Raw genomic sequence first — 19,228 nt, 5'->3', positions numbered from 1 at the left:
ATCGCATACGTCGTGCTACATCTACATCGTTTTAAACCAATTTTTCCACAAATATAATTTTATGTTGAATTTAGATTTACAATCCCGAAGCAGATCCAATATGACCTGCCAATATTGGTTCATATCACGTACAAAACATCTGTAATCCAATCAAACACAATGGGAATCTAACCCATTTACCGCCTATCTAACCCGTTTTACCCCAATTTATTTCATAAGTCGTTTTTCTGGTTAAACGTTCTTCTGCATACCGTAAGCAGGCTGATTGCGGTTGATGAAAATCGATTGATATTACGAAGAAAGCCCTAAAAATAAGATTACAGATGAATTCAATGGTCGCATGAATCTTGGTATACCGTTTTACCCCAATTTATCTTTTAACTGAGTCTTAAGATTTTGCTCCACATTTGGAAAATAGTTCGTAATATAAATCGGTTTTCATCAACCGCAATCATCCTGCTTTCGGTATGCGAAAGAAAGTTTAACCAGAAATACGACTTATTAAATAAATTGGGGTAAAACGGTATAACAAGATTCGTGCGGTCATTGAATTCATTTGTAATCCTATTTTTAGGGCTTTTTGCGTAATATCAATCGATTTTCATCAACCGCAATCATCTTGCTTTCGGTATGCGAAAGAAAGTTTAACCAGAAATACGACTTATGGAATAAATTGGGGTAAAACGGTATAACAAGATTCGTGCGGTTATTGAATTCATTTGTAATCCTATTTTTAGGACTTTTTTCATAATATCAATCGATTTTCATCAACCGCAATCATCCTGCTTTCGGTATGCGAAAAAAAGTTTAACCAGAAATACGACTTATGATATAAATTGGGGTAAAACGGAGTAAACAGGCTAGTACTGTCATTCACAATGTGTTTAATTGGATCACAGATGTTTTGCACGTAGTATGAACCAATATTGATAGATCGTATTGGATCTGCTTTTGGATTGTAGATCATGTTTCAACTGAGTATTATAACTAGAAAAGAAATGGGGTAAAACGGTACAGTGAGTTTTCTGCTGTCAATAAAACTACATGCAATCGATTTGTTAGACTTTTTCACATCGGAAACACTCTATTCGCTCTTCTGCAAGTTCTTCGGTTTCATGTTATATAGTTAAGCTTGAATACAATGCAGTATAAAAAGGGAATTTGGGGTAAAATGAACATTTCGTGCGGTCCTTCTAAGTACATGGAATCGATTCTACTGACCATTTTACACAAAAAAGTGCTTTGTGGTCAGCTGTATCACGCCTCCAAAAAAATCGTCGCGCTTTTGGTCTATTTTTCCCCACTGTGCGACCCCAAACATCTTTTTCTTGCACCCACTTATCACATCCGTTCCCAAATGGCCATGTGATTGGGTGAACCGGACGAACTTTGATTCAAATAAATATCTTATTGTCATATATTTCATATAGCTTACGATACGAAAAAGTACCACATTTTTTTAACTTGTAGGTCTGGCTATTTGATGGTTGTTAAAACTTACTGCAACTGCTATAGTCTTCGGATTCAGGGACCGGAAACAAATATTCGAAATGTCTAATAGGAAACTTGCATGGATTTCTCGTGAAATGTTATTGAGAGTTACACCATTACACCACTAGGTGGATTCAAACAGGTTTTTTTCTTTGGGGGTTACCCTATTATGTGCATAGGGCATAAGCGACTTCTAAAGGACCATGCTTGAATCGACCAGTATAAGTCGAAATCATGTTTTCGTTCGGCACGTCAGCTAAAACATTGCGCTTCTGTGCAATCTAATAAGGTTGAAACTAAAGTAGAATTTGAGCTTTATGTCTGCTTAGCTATTTATGTTTTGTTATGTTTTCATAAATTGATGTAGCATTTTATCCAGATCTGGCTCCCGGTTCCGAAAATACAAAATAGTGTGTATGAAATTACAATAATGCAAAAAGGTTAAAAATTCATATGAATTTTATTCAAAACTGTTTCAATTTTTAGGATATGCTAGTTGCTAGCCAAACGAACCTATTTCAGCTATACCGGTTCCCAGTTCCCAGTTCCAGAAGTACCGGAAATAGTAGTCGAAAACTTAAAAACAGAAGTCTTCTCATTTTCTCCGAAACAGCTAAAATAAAAGGGTAAACGTCAATAAAAATAGACTGTTTTTAATCTCTGTTCGGATCTCACTTCCGGTTCCGGTACAACAGGGTTAGATGTGTTAAGGATTTTAAACCGTCTTTTGGAGCGAAAATGCAAAAAAATAAAGAAGTCCAATTAACTTGGACGAAAACAGTTGAAAATTGGAAAGGTTCGGCTAATAAATGCCCAAACAAACTTTATTTTTTCTTATTCAATATTCAAAGTGAAGTTTTTTGAAGAATCGTTCATTATCATAGTGAAAGTATGAGTTATTTGAGGAAGGCATCATGGCACCATTAGATGGATTAAAACAGATTTTTATTTTAGAAAAAGCATTAAACTTTTTTTAGTTCATAGTTTCTGGAGCGCCCTGTAAGTTCTTCTGGACCATCCGAAGGAACATTATTTTTTGTGCGAGTAACAATTCCTGAATTTCATCAATTTTGAGAAACTACATTCGAAAACTTTTCTCTCACATTTTAATTGGCTCTCTATCCGTGCAACAAATGATTCGCCACACTGAAGACGTGTACAAAGTTTCATCCGAATCGGAGCCATTCGATCCTGATTCTGTCAAATTTTAAACTGCTGATTTTTTAAGGCAAATATTTTACCATTTATGTACGACCGATAAAGCTCACAATCGAACAGAGCAGTTCGACATAAAGTTTACACTAACCACATAAAGTTTACACTAACCAATTATTATGGTAAGAAATTTCATCATGTGAGACGTGAGGCGAATGTCACAAACACACACAGGTGGTTCTGATAAAAACTTATCAAACTATTGTACTCTTGTGTATCAACTCTGCTGGCAGGTTCCGTTCGTGACATTCATCAAGTTGGCCAACTTTGATATTGAACGGGTTTGTTTTCAAAATATATCATTCTCTGTCAACTTTCCATCGCTTTCCAGCACTCTACCTTCAAAGCACCCAAAGTTATCAGATTCGTTCCACGCATCGATGCAAATCGCTCTATGGAACAAACACAACAACGGCGTCATGCATCAATCGAGGTCAAATAAATATTACGGAAAGAGCATCATCGTACTGAAGCTGGCAGCTGGGTGAACACCGGCTAACCGGCAGCCGTAAGGGAAAAACTGTTTCGATAGAATTCAGTAGCTCTACCTCTGGGAGCGATTGGAAGCTCTCACTCAACAGTTTGCTACTCAATCGACTGGGTGGGTGGGTAGGTTGTTTCTGTGGGCCCGTCACTGACTTTCCTCGTTTGTGGTGTACTGCCGCGGTCACTGGATGTGTCACTGTTCGTACCGTTGAACGATGGATGCCCGAAGATGGAGCGACCTGGTGCGCGATATGAGGTCTTTGTATCGCAATTGGGATTTTTTATTTGACTTCGTACTTCGCTAATTTAGTATTGACTGAGACGATTCATGGTGGATAGTAGCGATATTTACTGGCAACGAAAGGAAAAAACCACGGGTCATACTATTTAGACAAAAATGCTATTGATTTTCGTGAAACAATTTATGCGACGGTTGATGTAGCTCAGGTTCTGCACGAGACTCCCCTTTCGAACAAGCCGCCACCCAGTTCATACATTTAATCAAGGTGAAAAATCTTCACTTAATTTATAGTCCCCATTGGGTGTTATTATTCACAGCTCGCTTGCTTGCTAGTATGCTCATACTTTCCGATATATTTGCAGCTGTTCAACCGTGGCGTATGTCCCCCAGCACCCGTGGCTGTTGGATGCCACAGTTCGAGATAACATCCTGTTCGGAGAACCGTATCGACCGAAACGTTTCGAACGGGTGCTGAAAGTTTGTGCACTGAAGCCTGATATCGAACTGATGCCAAACGGCGATATGAGCGAGATTGGCGAACGGGGAATTAAACTGTCCGGAGGTCAACGCCAGCGAATCGTGATGGCCCGGGCACTCTATTCCACGGCATGCGTCGTCATTATGGTAGGCACCGGGATCGGGTGGGTTGACAGGTTGACGGTAGCTGGCAACACCACAGTCCACGGGTTTTGATTATTTTCCAACGGTACTTGTCTGTACCGTCAAATGACCCCAAAGATTTATTTATTCGGAACAGATTGATCGATTAAACGAGCGCTATAATTCTTCGGTACTATTTTCTTCCGGTTTTCGTAGGATGATCCACTCTCATCGCTGGATAACGAGGTCGGAAAGTTTATTTTTGAGCACGGAATCCATCGAATGCTGCGACAGCAGAAACGAACAGTCATTATTGTTACGCAAAAGCTGCAACTCGTGTTCAGAGCTGATTACGTGAGTATATTTCAGGGAATGGGAAGCAAGAACGGATGTGATATATCCGGTACGTGCATCGACATTTTTTTACTGAGATAAGCAATGGAAAAGTAAAAAAAAGATTAGTGCTTCTATGATTAACCTATTCATTTCGATGCGCGAGTTGCATCGGAATTCGCATACTAATTACTCCAACGAATGAGAAAATTGTGCCTCCATGTCTTGGCTTCAAACATTTACGACTTTTATGCCACACGTCGAAGGCATACTCATTTCTTAGTATTATAGGCGAGGCATGAAAATAATTTCATGTGATACGAAAAAATATCTAGGTTGGCATTGCATAATTCGCGCAAAAGTAAACTATTTGAACGCATAATCTAACAATCTCCAGAGCAATCTAATGCAATTTTTCTAATGATCTAATTTTCTATACTTATTAGACTATGATTTGAGCTACATTTTACATTTACATCATTTGGTGATTATCATTTACCTCTCCTAGTTCCTAGTTAGTTGAAAAATTATAAATCTGCTGTCTCCCACAAATTCAATTTAAGTAGTAACTTTGAGATTAGTTTAATTTTTATCAGCATCTAACGTGGAAACAATCTGTAAAAGGAACTGATGAAGCGAATAGCAGAAATCAAAATTTGTGAAAAAATGGCCGCAGGGAAAGGATTCGGAATCGTAACTTTTTCTACACACCAAAAAAATTTAACTTTACAGGTGACCCAATCTTTCATACGATGCAATTTATAAATGATGGAACATTTTACATCTAAACCTCCGTTTACGGTTCGTGAAAAGAGTTTCTTTTTACGTAACTCTTTTCACGAACCAAATAAACTTGGAATTCGAAACGACATCAAACATCGTTTTCCGGCATCTGTTGATTGAACCCCTTCCAAAAATATCCTTATTTTGCAAGGGTTTTTAAAGAAAATAGATAAATCGGAGGTCCCAGCATGGATTTCGGAACAACCTCAAACATTGTTTTCTTGAATCTTATCATCAAATCCGTTCCAAAAGTATCCCAATTATAAGGGTTTCAAAGAATATCTATAGACTGGAAGTCGCCATCTTGAATTTCGAAACGACCCCAAACATAATTTTTCGGTTCCTACTAATAAAAACCGTTCCGAAAATACTCATATTGTAAGGGTTTTCTAGGAATATCTATAAACCGGAAGTCACCATCTTGGAATTCAGAGCCAAACATCGTTTCCAACATTTACTCATCAAACCCGTCCCGAAAATATCTAGATTTTTTAATGATCAATAAACCGGAAGTCGCCATTTTGGATTTTGAAACGACCCAAAACATCATTTTCTTACACCTACTCTTCACATCCGTTCCGAAAAAAGCCATATGATAGGAGGTTTCTACATTCATTGCACAAAACTATTTTGACAAAGAAAATTTCGAATAACGTAAATTTTTTTTACGAACCTAGTCCCAAATAAATAATTTTACTGGTTTCGACCATAATATGTGTTCGGCTAGCAAGTGTGACTGTATGAATTTCTATTTATCAGTCAAATAGATGTGTGAATCAGTCGGTTAACGGACGTACTTTGTGATCAAAAGATTCGCAGTTCAAGTCGTGGTTGGCTCTAGGTATCAGTGTTTTTTTTATTTCAATGAATTTTTTTATTTCTCGAATTTCGTGTCATGGTACTTTCAAATCACACAATAGTACATGTTCTTACACGTAATTTTGCGTGAACTGCGACGCTCCCTTTATGTGTATCTTATTAGATGTAAAATTTCGAAGTCTTCCAGTCGTTTTGCATATGGAATACCGGATAGTTGCGGGTCTTGTATCGAAGTAACATTTTCAAAAATAATAAATATTTGTAACTGTAATAAATCTTGCATTAAAACTTTACACTTTAAATTATTTCCTCGTTTTTGTATTTCGAAATTTATATGATTTCAATAAATGTTACGGTATTCAATTTCCTTAATGTGAAACACACTTAACCTAAGAGGTAAAAAAAAAATCAAATAGTTCATAACAAATGTGTCATAAATGTACTTTAGAAACACAAAATTTAGCTCTGAGTGAAACTGTCAACCAATGAGCACAGACAATCACCCACACACACACTCTTGCACGCACACACACACAAACTCGCAAACACACACACACAAACTCGTAAACGCATACATACACACACATGAACACACACATTAACACACACATACACAAACACAAACACACACACACACACACAGAGAGAGAGTGAGAGAGAGAGAGTGAGAGAGAGAGTGAGAGAGAGAGAGTGAGAGAGAGTGAGAGAGAGAGAGAGAGACGATTTAAGAAAGAATTGAATTGATAATAATGTTTTAAAGAGAATTTTTAAAAATAATTTGTGGAAAGTTTTTTAAAAATTCTCTTTAAAACATTATTATCAATTATACCACATTCGGAAGGTTATAAACTGGAAAAGAATTTTCTCAAAGTTTCAACCCTTTAACTGCCATATTGACGGCACTATGGTGGTTCTATTGATTTTTATTTGATTTGATTATTGAAGAAACCGCTTATCCGAAAAATTTGAAAACAATCAGGTATATTTAAGGCATTATGGGGAAAGTTTAAAATTTTTTTAAAATTTTTGAACATGTATTTCTTGAATTAAAAAATACTTGAAAATTTTGAAACTTATTTTTTCCCTCTTCCAATTTTTGCACCACCCTGGATTTTTTAGTGATAAATACAAATTGTTTGGACATGTTAAAGTGGTATGTTTTCATTTTTCAAAAAAATGTGGACGACCACAATATTTGATTTTTTCTAAAAAATAAATAACAGTCGACCATGCGTCCCCATCAAGTTCTGTTAGACGGAAACGCATGGTGGTTTTTTTTCTTGTAGTTAATGCAACTCAAGCGCAGGACTTAGAAATCAAAGTAACTCTCATACTTGGAGTACAACCTAGAAAGCCGCAAAGCAAGAACTTACTGGTATGTGGTTTATATATGAATGGTAGTAATATATGAACGTTGCGAGTATCACACATATGCAGTTCGGTTACGGCAGTCAAGAACTAGAACGGGTGTCAGTTTTTTACGTGTTACTGATGGATGTAATGAAAGAATAATGAAAGAAAGAATGAAAATTTCGTTACAGTTTCAAGAGTGATTGTATATAATTGATAATTCGACAGTGTTCCATGAAATGGTCAAATCGTTTTGCACTGTGGGGTCTCGTACAACGCGGTTTCCTTTTTGCCAGCTCTGTACATTTCACTAAATGCATATCGAATGGAAACAACAGCGAATTGAATTTTTCTTTTTTATATTGGTGTCAAACAGAAGTGGTCATTGATAAAGGTTGGAATCGATTAGTTAGAATTATTGACTGTATATTTCATTTAAATAGGAAATGGGATAAAAAATGTTATAAAAATACATTGGTATTTGAAAGCACACATTTTCTCTCTGATTATATTCGTCTATTCTATAGACTTATCATCGTCACTTCTTTCATTGATATTCGTTGGTAGCAGTTCTGATTTAAGCTTCATTAAAAATGCATATTACTGGTTAATTTATAATAGAAACTTTGTTGTATAAAAAAGTAATTTTTTCTTCACAAACGAATCCTTAAGTTGCTTAAAATTTCTCATTGGAATTTATTTTTAGAAACATGAATTGCTCTCAGAACGCATATCCTAGAATCAGCTGCCTTATGATGTTCAATAAACACTGAGTTGAAAGCCCCTTGTGAACCAGATTATCTTAAAAATTAGAAATCCTGGCAACTAACATAACACGTTAAACAACCATACACATCGGAATGCTAAAACGGTTGAAATGCTTTCATTTTAAACAGATAATCGCCATGGAAAACTTTGCTCTTAATGCAACAGGCTCGCTATCGGAAATTGAAAACAATTATCCACAAGTACTGCGACAATGGAATGCAATTATCGCAAAGGAACAGCAATCGAGAGAAGCAGGATCAAGGTAATTACCAGGAGTGGCAACTTAGCCTCCCGACCGCTGGCCAAACCCTCTCCCACCGACTGCGGTGCTTCGTTTGCTGGGAATAGGGGTTTTAGAGCTAATGACTATTGTTTTCACTGAAAACGGCTAGAAATGGTCTGCAATGGAATCGTTCTGGATAAAAAAGGGAAATGCTAGTGCTGGTATCATAAATGATATGAAAAATCATGTGCATGCGCTACTAATGTCAGTACAGGCAATTCCTAGCAGTCTGATATGAGGAAAAATAGTTGACGCTCGGCCATCTCTAGCCGGCGGGGTCTGGAGTGGGATAGATTCTTATTCGAGAGCCATTGTCTTTCGATGAGCGGATTTATTTACCATTGTTTTCTCCATTGCATGTTGCATCATTACCGCACGATTGGAACGAATAGCCCAGGAAAGACGGCACGGGAACGATGGAAACTGTTTAAAATTGTTTCCCGCATCAGTTTGCAGAAACGACACACCACCGAGGAGTACTACCAGGTAAGTCTGAAAGTCGGAAAAACTTTTCTTAAACCATTTTCTAGAAATAGTTGCTACAATTTCATTGCTTCAATGGAATTTTCCCATTTTTTTCGGAAATACGTCTCCTATTTGTGTCTGTGTCAAAATGATTGGAATGATTTTTTAGATTCATTGCAGATTTGTCTGAGAAAAAGTTTTTAATTGAATTATGGTGCAAGGAAAACGTGCCTTATTTTAAATCGAGTTATGTTTGCCGAAAAAGTTGTTTTCCTAACCAAGAATTAGCGGAATGATCCCCGATATTTATTTTGTTTAAACAATAATTTGTTTGTAAAACGATTTTGTGCATATTGCTCGAAATCAGTTTTATGCAATGGTATTTGTATAGAGAATATAAGTCCTTAGGAGAAACTTAAATTTGTTGAGTTGAATCCGTGCACTAGCAGAGAAAATGGAAATGTTTTGAATCACAGAACCATAGAAATCTGAACAGCTAACTGGGATCGTTCGAAATCAGGCGGATATTATTGGGTCTGGACGTCTTTTTTTTCTGTTCATACTTCGTAATTATAGGGATCGTCCAGAATTTTCAAAATTCTGGCACAACCCACTTCGATTTGCATGAAACTTTTCGAGTGTGATCGGTATAGGAATTAAAGTATTTTTCACTGGTTTAGAGATTTTTTCCACTCCAAACTAATTTTTGAAAAGGGCGTATGTGTTTTAAGCCACTTCATTTTTAAACAATTATAACTCCAAATCAACAGGTTCCTCAAAAATTATGTCTAAGAAGAAGTTGTAGGTAACTAAGAGAAATTTAAAAAAAAGTATGCGCTGAAAAAAAATCTTCCGACTAAAAATAAAATTTATTTTCTGAAATTTTTAGTTATTCCACCGCACGATGTTTTTTTATGTTATATCTCAAAAAACTTCAAGCTACAAGGAAACTTATGAAAGTTTAGAAAAGTTGAAGAGATGATCGATTAAAAAGTTTCCCGAAGAAAAACTTTTTAACGGTTTTCGAAAAAATGATGTTTTGATGGAATTCTCATAAAATTTTGAACAATTTCTTCTTCGACGTCAAGACAATGGTGCAGTTGTTTTCGAAATCTTTTGTAAACAAAATCGGAAAAAAATCTCTGGTTCGTAGAAATACACTTTTTTAAAATTAGTAGCTTTCGCATTTGTTATTGGATGTTCACGTTCTCTTGCCAAGCTAGCTCTTGTTACCATTCGTTTCAATGTTCCACCGATTGAATCACATGGTCCCTTACCGTGCAAGTTTCCGAAGAAATGCCACTCCGAATCATAGTTTTGTTTTAAATTTACAGACTCACGAAATTTTTTCTATTTCTATATTGAGAAGCTGCTCCGTCCGATACAAAAATTGCCTTTTTTATATTAACTCGTTGTTTTAAAAACGTTATTAATCTGGAAATGAAAACCGTCACAGCAATTGTGTTATGCTCAAATACTTCGGATATTAGAACGAAACTGAAGTTTTTAATCGTGCCTGATTCTTTATAATATATTACAAATGAATGAGCTGTTGCTTGATCATTGTTCCAATGATGACTTTGAACAGCATCTTGAAGAACGAATGAATAATTCTCGGAAAAATCACAAATTACAACTACGTCTCCTTCAGTTAATGAAAATTTCAATTAAGTCTTTCAAAAATTGTGATTGTTGTTTTTTATATAGTCATGAGTTACAAGTTTTTCTAATTTTTTTGTTAAAAATGCTACAAAATCATTAACATTACATCTATCCATTGTTCAAAAGAGATCTCATTTACTCAAGTTCCTCTAACAAGCTTTCCTCAAGAACTAAAAAGGTGGAGCATTTATGGCATTCACGGAGATAACAATCCTTTGTTCTTACTGGAGAATTACACAGTAATTTTGTCCAAAGGCGCTTTACAATCAATTTGAAAGAAATACTGTTTGAGACTGTGAAGCATTAAGTTAACATTTTCATGAATTGTACAACCACATACATTATGACAACCTGCAGTATTAAGAAGTTTACAATGGTTTGGCCTTATCGCCTCAAATGTACCGAATAAAATTTGAAAATGAAATGAAAGCCGTTTCTAAACTGGTTCACGCCCATTATTAGTTCGTAATCTCGTTGTCCTGGCATAGTTCTATTTATATCATCGTTATTGAAGAACTGCAGTACTTCACGTTTTATATTGGGATCCAATGGACGGCCACATTTTTTGTTAGGAACAGCCAATACTCCTTGCTATTTAGCCAATTCTTTTACCAGTGAGACCGTGTTTTCATTTAAATTTATTTTTTTCATCGTCATTAGTACAGACCAATAGTTGGTTAAAATTGAGAGTATCCGTATTTTATCAAATCTTGAGCAATCTGGTTCGGTTAATTTCGCCTTTAATTTATCAATGATTTTGTTAAATGGTTTAGGTTCATTTTGTGGTGGATGGTCGAACAGTTGTTTCCTGATGCCTTCAAAGATTTTGGAATACTTTTCTTGACGATAGTTATCAGATCTGAGGTTTCTTTTTAGGTTTCTAGGAGATACATTAATATCAGAAATACCTTTATCAAATACCTCAACATTTTGATACCTCAAATCATTCGCTAGATCATTGTGTTGGGAGGATGCTGAGACGAGTGAAGCTGCTGATGGCATTTTTTCTAAATCATATCTCGATGTAGCAAGCGGTATTTCTTCTAACTTATTTCTCGATGTTGCTGGCAAAGCTGTCGTATAATCTGGCATCTCGTTGTCGCTGGCAGCAAGTTCTTGCACACTTTCAACAGGCACTCAGGTCAGGTCTCAGAGATTTAGTGTCATCTCGATTTTTTTTTAAATCGACTTTCTGGGACAAGTTCCTGAAAGTCGATTTTTTCAAAAAAGTTTTTTCAGATAACACTAAATCTCAAAGTTTCATGCAGTTTTATAATTTTTGGCATCAACCAAATTTTCGATTTCGGAAATTTCATGTACTTCCCCCTATGGTGATTTTTCAAGATAGAAAATTATCAAACTTTAACCGCTGTCCATGTCCGATTTAGCTCAAATTTTCCATGAGGACTTTTTTTGAGGTGCTTAAGCTTTTGAACAATTTATCGGTTACGTCACTTATACAATCATATCTCCGGAACCAAAAGTCTCAGCCATTGGATCTTCGAACTTGATCAATGACCTAACAATAGCTTTCAAACGGGCCTAGACTTGTTAAAATCGGTTCAGCTATCTCCAAGAAATTTGCGCGGTAAAAAACTACACGTTTTGTCGGTTACGTCATTTATACCATCATATCTCCTGAACCAAAAGTCATAAGTTTGTTAAAATCGGTTCAGCCATCTCTGAGAAAATTGAGCGCGTATAAATATCTTCGAAAAGTGCACACACACCCATACACACGCAGACATTTTCCGATGTTGTCGAACTGAGTCGAATGGTATATAACACTATGGGTCTCCGAGGCTCAGTGATCGTGACTAAACAAACCGAAAATCACTCCAACTTTTTAGAAACGGATAAACCGATTTTTACAAACTCAGATTCAAATGAAAGGTCTTGTAGTCCCATACCAAATTCCTGAATATTATTTGGATGTCGGCTCCGGAAATATGGGGTAAAATGTGCATAAAATTGTTAAAATTAGTGTACCAACTTTTCTCAGAGATTGCTGAACCGTTTTCACAAGCTTGAATTCAAATGAAAGGTCTTGTGATCCCATACTAAATTTGGTTTGGATAGGACTTCCGGTGAAAATATGTGTACTAATTTTTCTCAAAGATGGACTAACCGATTTTTACAAACTTAGCTTTAAATTATCGGTCTTATGTTTATAAACAAAACATCTCAATTTCATCTGGATCCGACTTCCGGTTTCGAAATCATAGGGTAAAGTGTTTTAAAAGTTGTATACCATCACTTAAATGGAGGAAACAAACACTTGAAAAATGTTCTAAACTGGCCTCAAAACTACTCCATTCGATAGTCATTATAAGAAGATGGCCAAAAAACTGATTCCGGCTATCATGGTTCCCGGTTTCCGAATCCGGAGGCACCGGATATAGCGGTAATATTTTTGCCTTTCTCTATAGAAAGGTATTAGAATTGCTGGAAAAACCGACTTTCGAACGGAGCCTCGGAGACCCATAGTGTTATATACCATTCGACTCAGCTCGACGAGATCGGAAAATGTCTGTGTGTGTGTGTGTGTGTGTGTGTGTGTGTGTGTGTGTGTGTGTGTGTGTGTGTGTGTGTGTGTGTGTGTGTGTGTGTGTGTGTGTGTGGGTGTGTGTGTGTGTATGTGTGTGCACTTTTCGAAGATATTTGAACGCGCTCAATTTTATTAGAGATGGCTGAACCGATTTTAACAAACTTGGGCTCGTTTGAAAGCTACTATCGAATCATTGATCAAGTTCGAAGATCAAATGGCTGTGACTTTTGGTTCCGGAGATATGATTGTATAAGTGACGTAACCGACAAAAAGCGTTGTATTTGAACGCGCTCAATTTTCTCAGAGATGGCTGAACCGATTTGAACAAACTTGGGCTCGTTTGAAAGCTACTGGCGGGCCATTGATCAAGTTTCAAGATCAAATGGCTGTGACTTTTGGTTCCGGAGATATGATTGTATAAGTGACGTAACCGACAAAACACGTTGATTTTTACCGCTCTTATATATATAAGGGTGCCAAAATTTTGGTATCACCTCTATTTCCGTTGAGTTCTAGTGCTCAAAAGTTTAAGCACCTCGAAAAAAGCCTTCATGCAAAATTTGACCTAAATCGGACATGCTTAAGGAGTGCTGCCCGGTGGTAAAGGTTTGACAATTTTCGATCTTGAAAAAGCACCATAGGGGGGAGTACATGAAATTTCCAAAATCGAAAATTTTTTTTGATGCCAAAACTCTTAAATCTGTATAAAACATCGAAATTTAGTGTCATCTCAAAAAAAAATTTTTTTTGAAAAAATCAACTTTCTGTACTCCCCCCTATGGTGATTTTTCAAGATATATGAAAATTCCACTAAGTGGACTAAGAAGGCTTTTTTATTTAGATTAGCATCACTGATTACAAATAGGCAACACAAATGTCAATCACTAGTTTGGAAAAATGATGCTGACTGTGTGACATAAACACTGAAGAATGCTTTTGAGAACTACTCTAATCAATCTGAATCAATTGGTGTCAAAATTAGTGACAGAAATTATTTAATAAAAGTATGAAATATATTTTTATGAGACTGTTATGAAAGAAGAGAAAGGCATTATCACACCACTAGGTGGATTAAGAAGGGTTTTTAAATGAATCTCACTCACTTTTCTCAGCGATGGTTTGACCGATTTTCACAAACTTAGATTCAAATGAAAGGTCTTGTGCTTCCATAAGGGATGCCTGAATTTTATCCTGATCCGACTTCCGGTTTCGGAATTATAGGGTGAAGTGTGTTTAAAATTTATAACGTCACTTAAAGTAAAAAATGTAATGCAAAAAAATCTAAATCAACATCAAATCGGTAGTCATTACTAGTAGACGGCCAAACAAATCGATTTCAGTTATTCCTTCAAAAATCGAACATAATTATTTTGAAGAATACCACAGTATTATATATGATATATGATTTATGTGAGAAAGGCATCATTACACCACTAGGTGTATTAAAACAGATTTTTCAATATGGCTGTTACTTCCTTGCCGAACCTGTGATTTTTATAAATCAACGATTTTTTCTCGATTTTGTTTTTTCAAAATATCTCGAAAACAGCTACTGACATTGTCTTGATGTTAAAGAATAATTTATAACTAACTTTCATGAGGAATACAAAAATAATCAGTTTGGCGGTGGAGAACCCAGACTAATTTGATAAAGAGGGTGTATTCTCAAGAAATATCAATTTTCTAGATTTACTTCCTCATATCTCATATCTCATATCTCGAAAATAACTGTGCTTTTTCATTTAACGTAGCTTGAAGAATAATATTTCATTATTAAAATACATTTATTCATATAAAAACATGTTTTAATCCACCTAGTGGTGTAATGATGCCTTTCTCATATTACACATAACATAAAAAATTCTGTTTTATTATTCCAAACGCGGAAGTCGGATCCATATCAATTTTCATTGTTACCTATGGGATGATATAATCTTTCGCTTGAATCTAAGTTTGTGAAAATCGGTCGAATATTCTCCGAAAAATTTATTTTGGGATTTTTAATTATTATTTCCGGAATCGGTAACAGAAATGAGTTTTTTGTCCAACTCAACTAACAAGACCTGCTTTAAGTTTTAAATAACTCTTTTTGCAATCGAGTTTTTTTGTGCATCACTTTGTAACTTCAGACCCGGAAGTCGGATCTAAATAAAATGCAGGATTTTTCTATTGGATCTTAAACCCGCACATTTACTATTAAGTTTATGAACATAGGTTCCGCCATTTCCGAGAAAAGTTAGTGCACATATTTTCACTTTTGAACACTAATAACTCTGTAATTCCGGACCCGGAAGTCGGAGCCAGATAAAATTCCGGAGCGTCATACCTGACCACAAGACGTCTCAAATAAATTTAAGTTTGTTTTGAAGTTTAAGTTTGGTTTATCTCTACGAACTTATTCGAATTCAGCTTTCCGGGCCTCGGCTCAAAAGTCGGTTTTCACAGTGATTATGTGAGACTATGTGAGAAATGCAAAAAGGTTTTCGTTCTCGAAAAAATTTTTTTGGGAGGCACAAGTTGAATAAATGTTATATAGTGGTTTCGAGAGAAGTCCGCAGCGGCAGGTTTTCTATTGCGATTACCAAAATCAATGGTAAAATTAAAGGAAATGATACTGGATGACCAGAAAGTGCTATAAGGATTAGTACTGAGCAAACTGAGCACTTGCATACTCAGGTTTAAAAAGTGGAACGCGAGCACACTTCGGAAGTATGTTCGCCTATGCTGATGCAAATTGGTGTCGGTTGGTTACTTGTTGACCAAGCTTGGATCCTTTATTATACGCCAGTTATCATCAGTAAAATGCGTTATTTCTTATTTGTAGGTCTCTCCCGAAACAACTGGGTACGAACCTGCGTGATAGTCAAAAGCGTCGCGAAAGTTTATATCTCCATGATTCGAAAAACAATATGACTCCTCAAAAAGGCTAATTTCGGTGAGTCGCCCACGTATTCTTACGTTACCTACGACTGTATCGGTTTCCGCACTCCTTCCACACCAACCGCAAAATTATTCAAAATTCGGCAGAACGACAATGCAGCTCGAGTAGAGTGAAATAAAAAAAAACAATCAACTTAACAACTTTGCTCCCGAACGCATAAAATGGAAGAGATGAACAAGTTTTCGCCGAACATTTCACACGCTCGACAAAACATTAAGCAAAGGAATTTATTTATATATATACATATCTCGTTCTCTCTGGCTTTGGAAGATGGCTCATACCTCACCGCTTGGAAAAGTAAATAGTTATTTTCAGGACAGCCGAACCATGAAAGCGAACGTAACCCAGAAGATGCACGAACTTGCCGCTACCGGAGATCCCCTGCGATGATGAACCGGCGGAGCACAATGCTTCATCGCCGCGTTATTATCTTTATAGTAAATTGGAAAGACTTTTTTTCGAGGGTAACAACTTTGGTCTACGGTTGCGAGCGGTGTACCGAACTTTGAACAAACTTACTTCGTTTCGGCGCATCATCCGACCTAATGCTGGTCAATTTTTCTTTGGAACTTTCCTGCGCCACCACCGGCCGACTGGTTCGGTTTCCTACTCAAGGGATGCCGAAGTTTTTCGCAAATTTAAGGCAAAAGTTGTTCCGAAGACCTACGGGGATAATTTTCCGGAAACAAAGGCTTAGCCTATGTTCGACGCTGGAGCGATTTTAGCCTGCTTTATTGTTCGTAGCAACAGAACTTCGGTGTAGCGGGAAACTGTTGAAATGGAAATTTGAAAATTCTCTTATGTGAATTTCGTTCAATAATAAGTTTCAGATCGTTTTCACATTTTGATGATTGAATCATGCTCACCACTAATAACTAGATCGTAGAATTTTTGCTAGAAATCGAATGAAAAATACTCTGCTCATATCGAATAGCTTCAATTAAAACACTCAATTGAAGCTTTCCCCAAAAAGAACAACTCATTTGAACTAATTCGTAGGACCCTTCCGAGTTTTTTTTCCCTACCCAGCTTGTTATAATTCAACCGAGCAATAACCATAATTGTATAATGACATAACCAGAATGAGATTGTCCCTGCAAGACTGAAATTATAGCTCTCAAAAGTTCCGTTGCACTTTTCCCTGTTCTGAGCTGTGCCTTTCCCACCATCATCGTTCAATGCGGAAATTATGGGGTAGCTTTCGGAAGTACAGCTTCTATTTCAAAACCGGTTCGCTCTCTGTTTCCCACTGAACGACCACAGTATCAACTGCACCACGCTGTATCAAATTTATTGGAACAAATGATCTTTGGTACCCCCCAAGGGGAGGACGAACACAGAGGGAGCAGAGACTCTCGCCGACACACTCCGGATCCTGGAGTGACGTTCGAGAACCCACACAATGCCAGTTGAAATCCGTGCAGCCACATTCAGTTTGAAGTTTTTATTGTACTCTTATGACTGCTCTGCGCCTCATTGCATCTTACTTTCAGTGAAGAAAAAATTGAAACCAATCTTTTTCATATTTCTCTACTTTGTTTTTTTTTGTTCCTTTGTTCCGGCATTTGCTGCAACACACCTACACACGGTTGAATTTGGTTGGATAGCCTGCCAGCAAGCTGCTCTACGACCCACGGGCACTCCAGCGTAATTCCAGTTTATTTGGATCACGTTTTCATACACACGATTTGCCACTTCCCATCGACGAGTGCCACGGTGAGAATGTCCAGCTGCGACGTCATTACTCGAAAAGGTACCGAAGCGAGTCCCGAACCGTACGAGGATACAGCGATGGAGCGGCGCTGGCATCACCGGCAGGCCGTTCCCCGATGAGGCCGATGGAAGGGTAAGTTTTCATTTTGGTTACACTCTTCCGTAGTGGGGATTTGCTAATGTTTTTTAGTATTGTTGGTTGGTGTTATTTTTGTAAACATTTTTGGTTCATAGCGTTCATAGATTTGCATTTTCAAATAAAAATTTTTACCTATTGTTTGGGTGATCCTGAAATATTCAATTCTATTTCACATTTTTTTAAATATTTCAAACACATAAAATTGTAATAATATTTGACGTAGGACTACATCTTTCTTTTCCATACAAAGCTGGATTCTTTAAATTTCACACTTCGAGAGCGTAACAAAACTATTCCAGATTTGATTTCTTAACATTTCCTTGCTGGAGTGTTTTCTGTAGTTGTTTAACAAAACAGATAGAAGAAGGTGTAAGATTGTTGTCAATTGTACGTTTATTACGTAAACATTGTTTAAATAGTGAATAATGTGTTTAAATACAACACATAAAACTCAATCGAATCTATAAATATACCCTATGGTACGATTGCTAGCATTAGTCTATGATAATCAGCGATGCCAGATCTACGAAAATCTCGGCAGATCTACGGATTCGGATCAACGGAAATCAATTTTTTCTAAGAAAATCTACAGAAAGAATTTTGTCCACTGAGCAAAGCGAAAAAAAGGGTTCCTTTTGTCTGTTTCGTGCTTGGCAGCACAACTACAATCGTGTTTTACACTAAACTATACCTATTTTCGGGTCGAAACCTACACAATATCAACTAAAGTGCATCTCCACATTTTTAGGTAACAAGTGATGACTTCAATACTTAGGTATATGTAAGATTACCCAAAGTGTTGTCATGGCAACTTTGGCAATGTTCGCTACCTATTTTTTACGATCAAGCCAAAGTTTGAGTAGACGACGGTCTAATTTTGGGTAGCTCATAGAGCGATTTATTATCGAAAACTAAGTAAACTCGATTTTCAGTGTACATAGTATAGCATTGACAATTCATGGATTGGACAGCAAAGAATATCAACAAATCAGGTTACCGAAAAGAATATTCCATGCATCAGTTTTGTGCATCGTTAATTTCACAGGTATTTAGCTGCTGGTCGTTTGCATTCGAGAAAATTGCACCGAAAAATGAAAAACTATAAATATTAACTAAGGAACTCTAGGGGACACAGGAGTTGGCCGAAGGGGGAGGTTGGTTGAGTGCACTTTCTGATAAGGCTATTATGCATATTGGTGACATCTATAGTGATTTTGGTGAAGTACTAACACATGGGCTGACAAGAAGTTCCGGGCCTAACACATAGATGGCGCTAATTTGATTGCAGACACCTTTTTCAGTTTATACTAACCTTTAAAAGACAGCTGTTCAAATTTCATGCTATTTTATTCATTAGTTTGTTAGTTGTTGTGCTAAGAGTGACGCTACAT

At 36.6% G+C, this 19,228-nt stretch overlaps 1 protein-coding gene across 6 annotated transcripts in view; it reads left to right on the top strand.

Moving 5' to 3' along the window:
- The window catches only part of LOC131429719 (ATP-binding cassette sub-family C member Sur), a 209,771-nt gene that overhangs the window by 128,682 nt on the left and 61,861 nt on the right, over window positions 1-19,228 (top strand). For all 6 annotated transcript variants that reach the window (XM_058594034.1, XM_058594038.1, XM_058594035.1 and 3 more), the window contains exons 13-17: window positions 3,796-4,057; window positions 4,250-4,387; window positions 8,215-8,348; window positions 8,762-8,855; window positions 17,593-17,831. In XM_058594034.1, the coding sequence (XP_058450017.1) occupies window positions 3,796-4,057; window positions 4,250-4,387; window positions 8,215-8,348; window positions 8,762-8,855; window positions 17,593-17,831 (867 nt within the window). The remainder of the gene's footprint in view (window positions 1-3,795; window positions 4,058-4,249; window positions 4,388-8,214; window positions 8,349-8,761; window positions 8,856-17,592; window positions 17,832-19,228) is intronic.

This window comes from Malaya genurostris, chromosome 2 (genome assembly GCF_030247185.1).
Source record: "Malaya genurostris strain Urasoe2022 chromosome 2, Malgen_1.1, whole genome shotgun sequence".
In the NCBI taxonomy this organism is placed as follows: Eukaryota; Metazoa; Arthropoda; class Insecta; order Diptera; family Culicidae; genus Malaya; species Malaya genurostris.
Note: the sequence above shows the minus strand (reverse complement) of the source record. Positions and strands in the feature narration are given on the sequence as shown.